This window comes from Pelophylax lessonae, assembly GCF_965119305.1.
Source record: "Pelophylax lessonae genome assembly, chromosome: 11".
Lineage (NCBI taxonomy): Eukaryota > Metazoa > Chordata > Amphibia > Anura > Ranidae > Pelophylax > Pelophylax lessonae.
In genome coordinates, this window is record NC_138778.1 from 15,187,992 (window position 1) to 15,205,864 (window position 17,873).

Below are 17,873 nucleotides of genomic sequence, written 5' to 3' on the forward strand. Positions count from 1 at the left end.
GGCCGACTCAGCGCACTGGTCTGCACGCGCTTTTAGGCAGAGACCGGGGTGACCACTGGATTCACATCCAGCCCGTCGCCCGGCCCCGCATACTTACTTGAATATGTCGCGGCCGACCAAGCGCAATGCCTGGTCTGCACGCGCTCGTAGGCCGGCTGGGGTGACCACAAGTGTCGCCCAGTCCGGCATCTTTGCTTGAAGATCTCACAGGAAAAAAACACTGGAGAAAACTACCTAAAAAATGTCTTTTTCTTAAAGAAAAAAAGTCTTGCCAGGACCAAAAGATCCCAGCAAGGAACTTAGGTCCTTACTCCTGACTAGACAGAAAAAAACTGATTCCCTGTAGCAGAGAGAGGGAGGATATACCCTCAGGGACTGCCCCCTAGGGTGGAGCCAGAACGTTTTTGTCATTCTGCCTAGTCCTACTCCTGCGGAGACAACATAACCCAGCTCTTGAGAATCAAGAAGACTACGTCTGTCAATGAGCGATAGAGAAAAGTGTATTTTGATTGGTTTGCGCAAGTTATCGCGTCTACAAACTACGGGAAAGATTTATGTAATTTTTATCATTTTTTTTTCTTTTTACTAGTAATGGTGGCGATCTGCGATTTTTTTGCGGGACTGCGACATTGCGGTGGACAGATCGGACCCCTAACTTACATTTTTTACACTTTTGGGGGGAACCAGTGACATTACTACAGTAATCAGTGCTAAAAATATGCACGGTTACTGTAACAATGCCATTGGCATGGAAGGGGTTAACCCTGTGGGTGATCAAGAGGTTAAATGTGAGCCTAGGGGAGCGATTCTAACTGTGGGGGGGGGCGTGGCTTCTGAAATGACCACAGAGACATGTGATCCGATATAGAAGGATCACAGGCACTCTGTGATCATTCCAGGGAGAAGGACGGTCAGATGTGTTTACAACAGCCGACCGTCCTCTCTCAGCGGGGAGCGATCGCAGGTGTCAGGTGGCAATCGGAGCCGCCTTCCCTGTGCATCGGCTTCCCCACTGACGCGATCGGGAGCGCGCCGCCAGTGGTGCACACTCGCCCCCTAGCTGCCACCAGGCGACCGACGTATACCTACGTCCGTTTGCCTTGGAGAGCCACACTGCCGCAGTATATATGCAGTTAGCGGTTGGCAAGTGGTTAAAAATGCATGCAGCTGGTGTGTTTTCTCTTTCTCATTAGGACATTGCACACCAAACTGGGATCACCAGAAATTCACTGGAGCGGTCACCAGTATCAATAATTACTATGACACAGAGACCTACCCTGGGGGGGATCTGTACACATGTGCCTTGGGTTTCCCTGGGCCACTGTCACAGCCAGGGCCGCAGGGGACCACCAGTCCTCCAGTAGGGGGCCCAGGCACACAGGGGGGTCCCCAACAGCACAGAGGGGCAATTACAGAAGGAAGTCCTGTGCGGCTCTCTGCAGCAGCTAAAAGCCAGTTTCTCCCCCTCCTGCCAGCTTTCGCCTGCTGCAGGGAGAGACACAGACACAGGGCATCAGTCCTGTAAATGCTTCTCCGACACCGATCCCCCTCCCTGTTCTGCCTGCTTCTGACCCCCCCCCCTCCTTCCCGTGTGCCCCCCTTTCACTGTGCGAACCCCCCTCCCCCAGCGCTGCAGGCTTCCCTGTCCTGTAAAAAAATAACAAAAATTGTGAAAAAAAAAAAAAATAATAATATTTAAACATTGTAATAAATAAATAAATAAAAAATTGTAAAATAAAATTGTTAACATTTTTTTATACATTTAAAAAAAAAAAATGGAAAAACAATTTATAAATGGCGAGATCACACAGGTTCTCTTTTATGTTTGTGTCCCCTAATAATGATTGGCAACGCCACAGGTTAAATCAGGAGAGGACTTTGCATCCGCTCCTGAAGAAGTGAAGTGAATTCCACAAAACACGTCAAGCTTTTAACCACCTCCCATTCCAACATGTAAAAACAACTTTTTTTTGCTTGTTTGGGGCAATTTGTGCTGGAAGAGGAAAATGTAAAGTGTGTGTGTGTGTGTGTGGGGGGGGGGGGGGGGTAGAAGATGTGTACTGGGGGGAGGGGATTTTAGGGGTAGAGGATTTGTGGTAAGAGTGGTGATTTAGGGGGATTTGCATTCGTAGGGGGAATGAGGGAAGAAGATTTGTGCTAGGAGGGAAGATGGGGGGGATTTGTGCTGGGGGGGTGGGAGAAGAGAAGAGGAGGATTTGGGGGTGGGGGGTGGGAGGGGGGATTTAAAGTGCGGATATGGGGGGGGGGATTTGTGCTATGAGGGGTGACTTTTTTGGGGGGGTGGGGCATATCAACTGGGGAGGGGGCAAAGAGTTGTGCTGAGAGGGGGGATTTCAGCAGGGGAATGGATTTGTACTGGGAGGAGAGAATTTATGCTTAGGGGGTAAGTATGCAGATTAGTTCTCAGCGTTTTTGTGGGGGGGGGGGGGATTTTTACAGAAACATTATGCTTATATATCTGGGGTGGGGGGTTAGTTTGGCATGTCCTCCCTGGGCTGTAGATGACTTTGTCCTGGCACTGCCAAGACAGCCTATATCACTCCATCAAGTACCAGCATTGTGGGTGTTTCATGCCATTAGAGAATGCGAAGTGCCTATAATATACAGGCTTAGGCAATGAGGCCGGGGGCACTAACCCCCAGCCCCCGCCATTCTTCAGCCCACTTTGAACCTGCCCCCCTGGATTGGTGAACAGTGGCTGCTATTTAATAGATACGTTTCTACTTACCCGATATTTGGAATGGGCCACCCCGTAGTCACCGATTTTCACCGTCATATCGGCGGTCAGGAGACAGTTGCGCAGAGCGAGGTCGCTGAGTATTGGAAGGAAGAAAGACGGCGTGAGACAAACAGAACTCTAAACACGGCCTTTCTGCACCGCACTCCCCACCGCAGAGGAGATCCCCGGCAAGTCAGTGCAGGCAGCGATGACAAAACACTTCAACAGTCATAGGGATGAGTTTATATAAAAAAGCAATTTTTTATGCATATACACTATATTACCAAAAGTATTGGGACGCCTGCCTTTACATGCACATGAACTTTAATGGCATCCCAGTCTTAGTCCGTAGGGTTCAATATGGAGTTGGCCCACCCTTTGCAGCTATAACAGCTTCAACTCTTCTGGGAAGGCTGTCCACAAGGTTTAGGAGTGTGTCTATGGGAATGTTTGACCATTCTTCCAGAAGCGCATTTGTAAAGGTCAGGCACTGATGTTGGACGAGAAGCCCTGGCTCGCAATCTACGCTCTAAATCATCCCAAAGGTGTTCCGTCGGGTTGAAGTCAGGCCAGTCAAGTTCCTACACCCCAAACTCCCTCATCCATGTCTTTATGGACCTTGCTTTGTGCACTGGTCCAAATAATTTGGTGGAGGGGGGATTATGGTGTGGGGTTGTTTTTCAGGGGTTGGGCTTGGCCCCTTAGTTCCAGTGAAGGGAACTCTTAAGGCGTCAATACACCAAGACATTTTGGACAATTTCATGCTCCCAACTTTGTGGGAGGAGTTTGGGGATGGCCTCTTCCTGTTCCAACATGACTGCACACCAGTACACAAAGCAAGGTCCATAAAGACATGCATGAGCGAGTTTGGGGTGGAGGAACTTGACTGGCCTGCCTCAACCTGATAGAACACTTTTGGGATGATTTAGAGTGGAGACTGCGAGCCAGGCCTTCTCGTCCAACATCAGTGCCTGACCTCACAAATGCGCTTCTGGAAGAATGGTCAAACATTCCCATAGACACACTCCTAAACCTTTCTGGACAGCCTTCCCAGAAGAGTTGAAGCTGTTATAGCTGCAAAGGGTGGGCCAACTCAGTATTGAACCCTACGGACTAAGACTGGGATGCCAATAAAGTTCATGTGCGTGTAAAGGCAGGCGTCCCAATACTTTTGGTAATATAATGTACATTCCTTCTGTATGAGTGGGCAAAAAAACAAAGGCTATTAGGATATTTCCTGTCCTGGTCAAAAATTTTTCATTGATTTAAAATGCATGTGGCCACTAGATGGCACTAAGTATTACAGGAATTTTCTACGATATGCAGCACCATCTAGTGGCAACATTCTGTATTTTCCATTTTAGATTGATGCTAAATAATAATATAATATATAAAAATATATAATAATTAAATTTTTATAAATACATAAAATCCACTTCATTTATTTTTAACCTAAACACAATATTGCAAAGTGGTCCGGCAAACTTTACACAGTACTTCCCAGGGGGTGGGGCTTACATCACATGATTCTGTACTGTGCTACCTCCCTCTAGATCTATTAAAACTACACGGGGCAAAGCTTGGAACCAGGGACTATGCTTTATAATGTGCACCACTAGAGGGTCTGGGATGTACAGGCACAGTTCAGGCAGCCTCCAGGATGCATCTCTGTTAATGGTTCCGAGAACATGCATATTTGGCTTGGCCGTGTCTGCATGTTTAGGCTTTGGAAAGGTAAAGGTGAAACCAATGTCTGGTGGTGGTTATCATTGGAGGAAACAAGGATGAACGCCATTTCCTGCAGAAGATCAGTTGGCCTGTGGCATCAGATATCTGCATGAGGCCATCAAATGCTGGATAAGGTAACCATCATCATTGGGTACTTTAAGGATAATGGAGACTTTGCAGATTTAGCTTGAGGGTGGCTGGATGCACAAGATAAAGCCAGTGGACCCCAATTTCTCAAATATATAATATGGCTAACATTTTGAACGTCACACAGAAATTATACATCCAAAAGTATGTAAATCCCCTTCATACGATGGAGTTCAGGTGTCCAGTGAAAGGTGCTGGTAATCCTTCATCATACAAAGACATTGTAGACAATTGTGCTCTTCCAACCTTGTGGTAACAATTTGGGGAGGACCCTTTTCTGTTCCAGCATGACAGTGCCCCTGTGTACAAAGCCAGCTTCATCAAGACATTGTGTAACCAGTTTGGTGTGGAGGAACTCGAGTGTCCTGTACAGGGCCGTGACCTCAACCCTACTGAACAACTTTGAGATGGATTGGAACGATGATGGCGAGACAGATTTTTTTTTTTTTTTTGGTGCACAACATGAGGCCCAATGCATGATGCAGGTCTTCTCACCCAACATCAGTACCTGACCTCACAAATGGGCACAAATTCCCACAGACACCCTCCAAAATCTTGTGGAAAGTCTTCCCAAATGAAGGCTGTAATAGCCAGTAGGGGGTGCAACTTATTAATGTCCATGGTGGGAGGACAACTCCATAATAATGATGATGGGAGGAGGAGGCAACTCCAGATTAATGGCCATGGTGGGAGGACAACTCCATAATAATGATGATGGGAGGAGGAGGCAACTCCAGATTAATGGCCATGGTGGGAGGACAACTCCATAATAATGATGATGGGAGGAGGAGGCAACTCCAGATTAATGGTCATGGTGGGAGGACAACTCCATAATAATGATGATGGGAGGAGGAGGCAACTCCAGATTAATGGCCATGGTGGGAGGACAACTCCATAATAATGATGATGGGAGGAGGAGGCAACTCCAGATTAATGGTCATGGTGGGAGGACAACTCCATAATAATGATGATGGGAGGAGGAGGCAACTCCAGATTAATGGCCATGGTGGGAGGACAACTCCATAATAATGATGATGGGAGGAGGAGGCAACTACAGATTAATGGTCATGGTGGGAGGACAACTCCATAATAATGATGATGGGAGGAGGAGGCAACTCCAGATTAATGGTCATGGGGGGAGGACAACTCCATAATAATGATGATGGGAGGAGGAGGCAACTCCAGATTAATGGCCATGGTTTTGGAATGGGATGCCGGAAAAACTCATATAGGTGTGATAGTCAGGTGTCCTCAAATCTTGGCCATGCAACACAGGATATAAACATATCAACTGTGGTTATCAAAGCCATTAACATGTGCCCTGGTGTACAAAGCCAGCTCCATAAAGACATGGATGACCAGTTTGGTGTGGGTGAACTTGGGTGTCCTGCACAGACCACTGACCTCAACCCTACTGAACACCTCTGGGAATAATTGGAACACCAATTGTAAATAAGTTCTTTTTTCTGGTGTCCAATGTGGGCCAAAACATGTGATCCAAGTCTTGTCATCCAACATCAATCAGTACCTGACACCACAAATATTCCTTGGACACAAATTTCCACAGACTTAAGGCCCGTACACACGTACCGATCGTCGGCATACAAACGTCGGCGGACGAAAGATCTGCCGATTGTATGCGTGTTAGTATGGTGCCTCCGACAGATGTCTGCGCACAATCCGCGGACAAAAGTCTTTCTTGCAAACATGAAAATTTTTGTCTGCGGACACCAGAACGGACGATTGTTCGCCTGTCAGTACAGAATTCGGCCGACAGACCGCAGATTTGCAAGACTGGGCATGCTCAGAAAATAAAAAACACAGGGAAAGTTAACCATTACATGACATCACTTCTGCAGTCAGCTGAAGTCTGCAGACAAAATTCTTGTGCTGTCCTTGTGCTGTCTTTTCACTTTTCAACAGACACCGACATCCCGGGGAGAAAAGAGGAACATTTGTATGACGACGATCTGCGTGTGTGTACGGGGCTTTACTCCACAATTTTGTGGAAAGCCTTTCCTGAAGAGTAGAGCTAGCTCCAAAAAGACATGGTGTGGCCAGTTTGGTGTTGAGGAACTCGAGTGTCCTGCACAGAGCCCTGACCTCATCCTTATTGAACACCTTTGGGGTGGATTGGAACATCGACAGTGAGCCAGGTCTTCTCATCTAACATCAGTACCTGACCCCACAAATGCTCTACTGGCAGAAAATTGTTCCAATTCATCCTAAAGGCATTCAGTAGGTTTGAGGTCAGGTGCTGATATTGGATGAAAAGACCTGGCTCACCATCGGTGTTCCAATTCATCCCAAAGGTGTTCAGTAGGGCTAAGGTCAGAACTCTCAAGTTCCTCCACCCATCACACCTATATGAGGTTGTTGTACATCCCATTCCTGGCTATGAATATGTAATTGCCCCATTTTGTGGCTATAACATCCTCAGCCCTTTTGGGAAGACTTTCCACAAGATTTTGGAATTTGTGCCCATTTGTGAGGTCAGGTACTGATGTGTGATGAGAAGACCTGGCTCACCATCATCATTCCATCCCCAAGGTGATCAGTAGATATGACGTCAGGATCGCCTCTGATGATGTCAACTCTTTGACGACACGCGTAAGGCGACGCAGACGTTCAGCACGTTATGTACACCACGTTTTTTTTAAAGATATGCTATGTCACTTTTGCAAGAATGTGAGTACTACTCTTTTACCTTAATAAATATTTTTGTGCAGTCTACACTATTTTTCCTTTCCAACTTTTGAGGTGTCCATTACACCTATATTCGTTTCTATGGTAGTTCCAAAGGTCCCGGTCTGATCAATTTCCAGTCCATCATTCGGTTTCCCTGTGTGGATCCTTTGAGAGTGATTTATGCCCAATTTACCTATTATCTGGTAAGCAGTTTGGATGGTCACCACGACTGGGTGTTTTATTGCTCCTGACTTCAGCACTGGTATCCGGGACTTTTTTCTGGTTTCCTTCCTTCCTTCACATATTGGACATTTGTGGACTGCATTACTTGGGACGTTTGTTCCACTTTTACCTTATTGGCGCTGCTTTTATTTTCTTTTTATGACATCAGGACACTCCAATTCCTCCACATCAAACCGGTCACACCATGTCTTTATGGAGCTGGCTTTGTACACAGGAGAACATCATGGGGGAACAGAAAATGGTCTTCACCATACTATTACCACAATGTTGGAGGAGCACAATTGTCTACAACAGGGATCCTCAAACTACGGCCCTCCAGTTGTTGCAGAACTATATGTCCCATGAGGCATTGTAAAACTCTGACATTTACAGACATGACTAGGCATGATGGGAGTTGTAGTTCCTGAACAACTGGAGGGCCATAGTTTGAAGACCATTGGTCTACAATGTCTTTGTATGATGGAGGATTACCAGGACGCTTCACTGGAGACAACTGAACTCCATCGCACTGAACTCCATCTAAAGAGGAAATGACGAGTGTCCATTGGTTATTTCATCAGCAAAATTAATCTCTTCCTCTTCCATTAAACTGCTGTTCTTCTTTACGTGTGTAGAAGAGGTATTAGAGCATCGGGTAGGCTGCTAATGTTAATAAGCCGATTACAACTCTGATGTCACTCGGTAATAGTAGAGACGAGTAGAAAGTCACATTGCAGTCTGGGCGACCAGGAGCTTTGAGTGCCTCCTGCAACAAAATCACTGATGCTGGAGCCTGCATGTCCCACTCAGTCAGCATCAGGATATTGTTCCAGGGGACAAACCGAGAGAGGTGTCCGGAGAGGAGCCAGAGAACGCCGGCTGTGATAGGAGAGCGACCAATGTCGGGAAGAGATATACAAGGAAACGACGTGGAAGAGGAAAAAGAGAGGCAAACAAAACCCAATGCATAAGGAACAGTACAAGATCAGAGATAGTGGTGGTGGGGGGGGGGGGGGGGGGTGTCAGGGGGCTGGAGTTTGGGATCTTTTATGCATAAAATAAAATATGTTATGAAAGAAAAAAACATTATATAAAAAATGTTATGTAAAAGCAAGAAAAAAAAAAAAAAAAAAGATCACATGAGACATGAAAAAAAAAGATGAAATGAGGAAAAAGGAAGAGGGAGAATTAAAAAAGGATGGTGATAGAAGAGAAAAGAATAACTGAAGGAAAAAAGGAGTATGGAACAAATGCTGGGATTTGTTTATACTAAAAAAAAATAATAATAAATGTATAAAAATAGTATAAATATAATAATAACAATAATAATAATAATAATGGTTTATACTTCTATGTAAAAATAATATATTGAAAACATTTTAAAAATATATAAAATAATACAAAATAAAACAAATATTAAAATGTTAGGTAAAAAAAAAAAAAAAAAGGATCATGTGAGACATTAAAGAAAGATGAAATGAGGGAAAAAATAGAAGGGAGAATTTAAAAGGATGGTGATAGAAGAGGAAAGAACAATTGAAAAAAAAAAAGTAGTATAAAACAAATTCTGGTATTTGTTTATATTAATAATAAAATAATAATAAATGTATAATATTAATAATATAAAAACAAACAAAATTATTAATAATCACAATAATGATAATATTACTTATTTATACCTATATCGAAAATTAGGTTATTTAAAACATTTTAATTTAAAAAAATAATATATGAAATACATAATTAAAAATGCAGGGGATCCTATTACATTACACAATAAATAAATAAAAAAATAAAAAAACAGTAGTAATTTAAAATAAAACATTAAAAAAAAAGGAAAAATTATGGAGAAATTTGTGTAAAAGTATAAAAGGCATGAAAAAAAGAAGAAAAAAAAAAAGATACAAAACATGAGACAACTGAAAAAGTACAGTGGTAGGAAAAAAAAAAAAAAAAGTAATAATAAATGTATACAATAATAATAATCATAATACAAAGAAAATGAAGTTAAACAAAAAATTAAAAGTGAAGTTAAAAAAAAAAAAAAAAAAAAAGGAAAGGGCAAAAAGAAAAAAGGTAGACACAAAAACACAGAAGATCAAATGAGATTCAATTGGAAAGGAAGGAAAAAAAAAAAAAAAACAGTGGAAAAAAAAAAAAGGCATCAATATCAAAAACAGCATCAGGGTGGAGATAACCATTAACATCATTTTTAAAATGAGGTAGCATAACCCCAAGCCTCGTCCTTCTGACCTGTGAGTAAAGTTATTCTTGTGAAGGTGGAGCAGCCCGCAGCACACTTCACAGCCTATCCTCTGCAGCGTCAGGGGGTCCGGCACTGTGGACTCGGAGGCCGCACAGCTCTGCAGATATCCCTTTAGGTCCCCCTAGAAATAAGAAGACTGCTGTAAGTCTACGGGTGCCATTGCAGGTAATAGACATCTGCGGGGTCATTGGCATGGCGGGGAACCGGATCTTTGACGCTCAGCCCGCTTAGTGCCCCAAAAATGAGGATAAACTGCACAGAAAAATAAAACCCTGACAACAACTAGACTAAATAATATTGTGTTACTGTCCTTTTAAAGGCACAGAACTGGATCACCAATTCCCAGCAGCACTGCGATCGATGGTGGGCGGAGCTCAGGTGTTTGGGTCTCTTCACCAATGGGTGCTTGTCACTTACCAAGGGGCAGAACTCCATCACCAGCAGGTAGGGGGTGATCTCCGCACACTGTGCCAGGCACTGAAGAAGGTTGGGATGCTGGAGGACTCTGAGGACACAGAAAAGATACAATTGGTATGTCATTACTGATCAATAATCGGGGATCATTCACACCACTGACGTTGTGGTAACACGTGCTAAACTAATTATGAGCATCAGAGCATAGGACGCACGTCACTGAGAAACATAAAACTGCGCCTTTTTTTTTTTTTTTTACAGGTCGAAGTACGTTGCATTCATTTTAAAAAGGATGCCAAACAGAGCGCATCAACGCATGGAAATGTGTGAACAGTTCCCCTAAGAGAAATTGTATATTTTATTATAACAATTATCACTCCACCGAAAAGTGATATCTGATAGGTGGAGCCCCAGATACTCCAACAGCAGGATCTCCCAGGCCTCAACTTCTGACTCTGCTCCTGTCTACCTCGGGTTTTGGGTATCCAGGACTCCAGGAGGGATGGTGAGAACCACTGATAATGGGCACAGCAGGGGTACAGACCCGGGAACTCAGCTCAGGGATGGTGGGAACCCCTCATAATGGGAACTGCAGATGTACAGACCCAGGAACTCAGCACAGGGATGGTGGGAACACCTCATAATGGGCACAGCAGGTGGACAGGCCCAGGAACTCAGCACAGGGATGGTGGGAAAGCCCTCATAATGGGCACAGCAGGTGTACAGACCCGGGAACTCAGCACAGGGATGGTGAGAACCCCTCACAATGGGCACAGCAAGTATACAGGCACAGGACCTCAGCACAGGGATGGTGGGAAAGCCCTCATAATGGGCACAGCAGGTGTACAGACCTGGGAACTCAGCACAGGGATGGTGGGAACCCCTCACAATGGGCACAGCGGGTGTACAGACCCAGGAACACAGCACAGGGATGGTGCTAACCCCTCATAATGGGCACAGCAGGTGTACAGACCAGGAAGTCTCACCAATGGAATGAAATGGAAGGTAGGTAGGTAGGTTGTTGTATCAGGTCTGTGCTTACTGCCAGTTGAGGTTTTCAGTCACTGATAGGTCAGACAAGAGTCTTTGGGATTACCTCACCTTTACCTGTCTCTGTTTTCTGTAGCCTGCAGCCTTATGAACACCCTGCGGGGTGAAATGACGCGCCTCGCTGTCTGGTGTACAGCTACAGTTTTTTTTCTAAACAAGAAACTATGCGAAGTGTCAGGAACAGAGACTGCAGTGCCCAACAATGGGCAAAGATTCTGCAGATGGGCGGTCCGGTCCGGGTCAGAGCGGTTATCGTCCAGCCAGTAGTGAGCGAGTCTTCATAGATCTGCAGGACAGAGTTTATCCAGAGTATAGATGACCATTTATTACTACAGGGTCCAAGAAGGGCCAAATGCTCCATTGCTATACATTCACAGGGCAGGTCCTGTAGACCTGGAGTGTGTTCCTCTTTGGACACTAGAGATGGGGTTTACGGCTGGTCAAGATTCCAGTGGGTGTTAAGGGTAAACTAAAATAGGGTGTCACTATTACCGCCCCCTAACGCAGGCCACAAGCACCCTTGGTTGGTAACAGACAAGCGGCTTACCTGTGCCTTAGCGCATCATCCAGCCTCACTATACCCTCCTTACCTCTTCTGTGACAATACCTCTATCCTAGAGAAAAACATCTGCGCCAACGATGGCCCGCCAGGTCCCAATTCGTCCCACCACCAGCCCTGAATGCTTGCCCTCTGGAATGTTTTACCCCCTTCATGATCAGGGCATTTTTTGCTATTTAGCACTGCGCTACTGTAACTGGTAATTGCGTGGTCATGCAACAGTGTACCCAAATTAAATTTAAATAATTAAATAAATGTAAATACATTTAAAGGATTTTTTTCACACAAATAGAGCTTTTTTTTGGTGGGATTTGATCACTACTGCCTTTTTTATTTTTAATTATATAAACGATAAAAGATTTTGAAAAAAATAAATAAAAAATCCCCCAATATTTTCTACTTTCGGTTATAATTAATATCCAATAAAATCGAATTTCTTCATAAATTTAGGACACAAAGTATTCTGCTAAATAAAATCAATTTTTTTCATAAATTTAGGACACAATATATTCTGCTAACAAAAAAAAATCCTAATCAGTGTATATTTATTGGTTTGGGTGAAAGTTATAGAGTATACAAACTATGGGATATATATTTCAAAATTGGTCAATCCTGATGTACAGACGGCTGATCTAATTTCTTAAGATGCTAAAACGCCAGGACATGTCTGAGGTATTTCGTAAGAGGGGTGGTGAGTTTTTTGAAGTTGTAATTTTTGGTCACTTTTTTTTTTTTTTTCCACATACTGTCACCGGCGCAGTACAGCGTCATCATATAACTGATGTGGTAATCAGGTACACTGACTGGTAAAAGTATGTAAAAAAAATAAAATGAAAATTAAATAATTTTTGATTCAATTTATATTTATTTTTTTATACATTAGAGTAGTTCAGTGTCATTGGCTACAGCTAAATTACACAGTACAGATTGTTGTGATTGGCCCAGGTACCATGTGATAGCTGTGGACCAATCACTGCTCACTGGTATAAAAAAGCAGAGCTATTATGAATGAGATTCATTCATAACAGCTTTGTTCAGATTGTGATCACATCAGTGGCGGCCGGTCCATTGGGGGCGCAGGGTCACCGCCACCCCCCCAATCCATGCGTCCGGCGCCCTAATCTACATGCAGGCAGCCGGACGCATGGATTCCAATGGAGTTTTTTTTTTGAAGCACGTGATTAGAGCCAGAGACTCGAATAGGCTTAAAAAAAAAAAAAGGGTGGGCTTGGGGCGCAGAGCATGGCGCCCCGAGCCCACCCAGTTGTGTGACAATAGCGAATGAAAATTCGCTATTGTCACATGGATTCTCCTCCTGGCCAATCAGAAAGCGGGTCCTGAGACCAGTTTCCCGATTGGCCGAAAGGAGAAGCCATGCCATTGGCCAAGGAGAAGGAGGGAGGAGAAGCAGGAGACTGAGGGGGAGGCTGCCGCCGCTGCTGCCTGCCGTCCACATGTCCAAGGTGAGTGAGCCGGCGACCAGTGGGGGGGGGGGGGTATGATGTGAGGGCTGGTGTGGTCCATCTGACGCCCCCCCCCCCAGCCCATGGAGCACCAGCCGCCACTGGATCACATAATCCCATTGAAATGCCGAATCCTAAACCGGAGCAGGAACGAGGATGCTTGTATGCGATTGTGGCTGCACGTGGCGCCCATCCGCAGCATATGTACTGTAGCAGGGCGGCAAGTGGTTATATCATACACTGTAAATATGGGACAACCTGATTAGCAGTTACATCTTTGCAGCTCTGGGGTCCTGGTCTCATTGTTCACCAGCAGCTCTGTTTGCACAGCAATGAGTTGCTTTGCGTTCTATTCTCGCGCTCTGGTGTCCTTCCACCAAAATGTCCCATGTGTATGACTGCAGCGGGGAAGATTGGATTGCTTGCTTCTTTAGAGCAGGCCTGGTGTCAGAGCCACTGATAAGGGTATAACACTCGTCTTCCTGTACGGAACCCAGCCCCCTTCAATTCAGCACAGGGCCTGGGCAGCAGCAGGAATCGGATTGTGAAAGAGGGAGTGACCGGTGTTGCGGAGGGAAAATTACCGGAACTGATTCCCTGTATGGGTCTTCCTGCAGCAGCTGAAAGCTGGCTTCACCTCCTCTCCCACCCACTGGCTTTCAGCTGTTGTAGGTAGAGGCATACATGATTCCTGTAATTGCCCCCCTCTTCACTGATCACCCCTTCCTGTCCATGATCAGATTTCCCCTCTGCCCTGCTGCCCAGGCCCCCCTGTATGCACCCCCCCCCCCTTTCCTTGCAACACTGCCAGCTTCATCTCCTCTCCCTCCCACTGGCTTTCAGCTGTTGTAGGTAGAGGAATACAGGGTTCCTGTAATTGCCCCCCTCTGCACTTATCACCCCCTCCTGTCCATGATCAGATTTCCCCTTCGCCCTGCTGCCCAGGCCCCCCTGTATGCACACCCCCCTTCCTCGCAACACTGCCGGCTTCATCTCCTCTCCCTCCCACCAGCATTTAGGGGAACTACAGTTTTTCTGTTCTTGTAAATGCCCCCTCCACACCAATCCTGTAGATAACCTCCTTCCCCCTGCTGCCCTTTTTGCCCCTCAAGTAGTGCTCCTCCCCCCTGCTGCCCTTTGTGCCCCTCAAGTAGTGCTAACAGCTTCTTCTCCTTTTCCTCCCGCCAGCTACGGCAGGGTAAGGGGGGTAGCTTCAGGATGGAGAGTGGGCCAGAGAGGCTGTACTGGGCCCCATGATTTCTAAAAGAAGCCCTGTTTGGTGTTGATGGTCTCTAAAGTTTTGCAACCACAACCCCAACGTCCACCATTGAGCCCCACCACACTCCACCCCTCTTATGGACAGACCAGCCTCACCCAGCCCTTAAGCCGAGTTCGTGTTATCACCAGTCTCTTCTCCATATCCTCACCCTTGTGGCCTGTGATCAGTACCCACCAGACATCTATAGCTAAATCTTCTGACCCACCGTCGCCACCTTTCAGGATTAGATTGAAGGTCACTTCATAGAGGCACATGGCCTAGAGACGGCTTGCAGCCTCCATCCATATTCCCAAACATGTGCAACACAGACCTCTATCTTTATTACAATGTTACAAGCAGATTTGTATTGCGCCTTCATAGCAAAGCAGAGCGTTGGGCAATTTATTATCAAAATATAAAAGGAATACAGGGTTCTTTCCTTTTCCCCCGGAGGCTATTCCCAATAGATGACACAGACCAGAGGTGTATCGCGTTGTAGGAAGTGCCAATTGCAATTTTTACACTCATTACCACACAGAATGGCTGTGAAAAAAAAAGGGTGGAGACTGCATGAGAGGTTGTCACCCATCAATTGTGCAGAAGGCAGTCAGGTCTGTAGGTGGAGCTGAGCATATATTTCTTTAAATCTTCCATTGATGGGGGAATGACAATTCCTGCTGCCACCTACAGGTCCTGCACAAGAATATATGGAGAGGGGACAACAGGAGGTCATCTCTAAAAAGCTCATCTTAGTGGGCGGCCAGCACAGGAAAGAGGGGACGACTCCACCTCCAACAATAGAGGGGAGGGCTCCACCTCCAACAATAGAGAAGAGGGCTCGACCCAACAATAGAGGAGAGGGCTCGACCCAACAATAGAGGAGAGGGCTCGACCCAACAATAGAAGAGAGGGCTCGACCCAACAATAGAGGAGAGGGCTCGCCCCAACAATAGAGGAGAGGGCTCGCCCCAACAATAGAGGAGAGGGCTCGCCCCAACAATAGAGGAGAGGGCTCGACCCAACAATAGAAGAGAGGGCTCGACCCAACAATAGACGAGAGGGCTCGACCTAACCATAGAGGAGAGGGCTCGACCCAACCATAGAGGAGAGGGCTCGAACCAACAATAGAGGAGAGGGCTCGAACCAACAATAGAGGAGAGGGCTCGACCCAACAATAGAAGAGAGGGCTCGACCCAACAATAAAGGAGAGGGCTCGCCCCAACAATAGAGGAGAGGGCTCGACCCAACAATAGAGGAGAGGGCTCGACCCAACAATAGAGGAGAGGGCTCGACCCAACAATAGAAAAGAGGGCTCGACCCAACAATAGAGGAGAGGGCTCGCCCCAACAATAGAGGAGAGGGCTCGCCCCAACAATAGAGGAGAGGGCTCGCCCCAACAATAGAGGAGAGGGCTCGACCCAACAATAGAAGAGAGGGCTCGACCCAACAATAGACGAGAGGGCTCGACCTAACCATAGAGGAGAGGGCTCGACCCAACCATAGAGGAGAGGGCTCGAACCAACAATAGAGGAGAGGGCTCGACCCAACAATAGAAGAGAGGGCTCGACCCAACAATAAAGGAGAGGGCTCGACCCAACAATAGAGGAGAGGGCGCGACCCAGCAATAGAGGAGAGGGCTCCACCCAACAATAGTGAAGAGAACTCCACTCAACAATAGAGGAAAGGACTCCACCCAACAATAGAGGAAAGGACTCCACCCAACAATAGAGGAAAGGACTCCACCCAACAATAGAGGAAAGGACTCTACCCAACAATAGAGGAAAGGACTCCACCCAACAATAGAGGAGAGGGCTCCACTCAACAATAGAGGAAAGGGCTCAACCCAACAATAGTGGAGAGGGCTCCACCCAACAATAGAGGCGAGGACTCCACCCAACAATAGTGAAGAGGACTCCACCCAACAATAGAGGAGAGGACTCCACCCAACAATAGAGGAGAGGACTCCACCCAACAATAGAGGAAAGGACTCCACCCAACAATAGAGGAAAGGACTCCACCCAACAATAGAGGAAAGGACTCCACCCAACAATAGAGGAAAGGACTCCACCCAACAATAGAGGAAAGGACTCCACCCAACAATAGAGGAAAGGACTCCACCCAACAATAGAGGAAAGGACTCCACCCAACAATAGAGGAAAGGACTCCACCCAACAATAGAGGAAAGGACTCCACCCAACAATAGAGGAAAGGACTCCACCCAACAATAGAGGAAAGGGCTCCACCCAACAATAGAGGAAAGGGCTCCACCCAACAATAGAGGAGAGGGCTCCACCCAACAATAGAGGAAAGGGCTCAACCCAACAATAGTGGAGAGGGCTCCACCCAACAATAGAGGCGAGGACTCCACCCAACAATAGTGAAGAGGACTCCACCCAACAATAGAGGAAAGGACTCCACCCAACAATAGAGGAAAGGACTCCACCCAACAATAGAGGAAAGGACTACACCCAACAATACTTCTGGGTGGACTTTTAGTAAGGCAATTAGTCAATGTTCTTTAAAGGGACAGATCCTCTTTAGGTGATGCAACAGTACAAGCAGGAACATGGCTGTGATATTTGTGTCTGGGTCCTATTATCCTGGCAGGACTGTTTGTCCATAAATGTGATTTTCCCTCTTTTACCGGCAGCCGAGGCGGAGATCATGGCAAGGAGCGAAAAGAAAGGCGGTAATGCGTCAGGAATCTGTTGATGACCTGCTGGGACTCGCATTTCTCCTTCTCAATTATCACAATAAAGGTTTATTAGTTTACAGCAAGTAACACGTCAGGTCACAATTATTCCAAATGCAGTTACATGCAGCCAACAGAGGATGGAGCGGCATACGCACTGTAGAGGATTATGGGAAAGAATCACTGTGCACTTACCGGTAAGGCTGAGTCTCCTCTAGGAACAGCATCTGCTCCTGGACGCTGGCGCTGACTTTAAGCTCCTTCACCACCACCTGGGTGCTGGCGAGCCCCGAATTCACCTCCCCCAGCAGCACCTGCACAGTGGAGAGATACAGAAAGGGTTAAAAAGATTTAACAAAGAAAGGCTTTCTTGGGACTAGGGGGGGTTAACCAAGGGCCTCCTCCCAACAACCCTGGCCTGGTGCTCATGGACAGGGGAGGAGTCTTATTGGAATCTCTTCTCCTAACCCAAGAAGGCAACAGTCTATGGTAAGGATGAGCAAATGGAGCAACTTTCAGTTCACCCAACCCAGCGGGGAATCCGTGAATATAGCGCCTGAACTCTAGGGAAGTCTATGGGTACCAAATCTTTTTATTTCTGGTCTTTAAGGCCAGTTTGAAAGCTTTTGGTAATCAGAAAGTCATA

General features: G+C 46.1%; 1 protein-coding gene across 1 annotated transcript in view; it reads right to left on the reverse strand.

Moving 5' to 3' along the window:
- Positions 1-17,873, reverse strand: part of AATK (apoptosis associated tyrosine kinase) — a 161,892-nt gene that overhangs the window by 46,168 nt on the left and 97,851 nt on the right. The window contains exons 5-8 of the mRNA XM_082271824.1: positions 17,423-17,541; positions 10,209-10,296; positions 9,779-9,912; positions 2,750-2,834 (exon numbers count right to left, since the gene is read on the reverse strand). Coding sequence (XP_082127950.1) covers positions 2,750-2,834; positions 9,779-9,912; positions 10,209-10,296; positions 17,423-17,541 — 426 coding nt within the window. The remainder of the gene's footprint in view (positions 1-2,749; positions 2,835-9,778; positions 9,913-10,208; positions 10,297-17,422; positions 17,542-17,873) is intronic.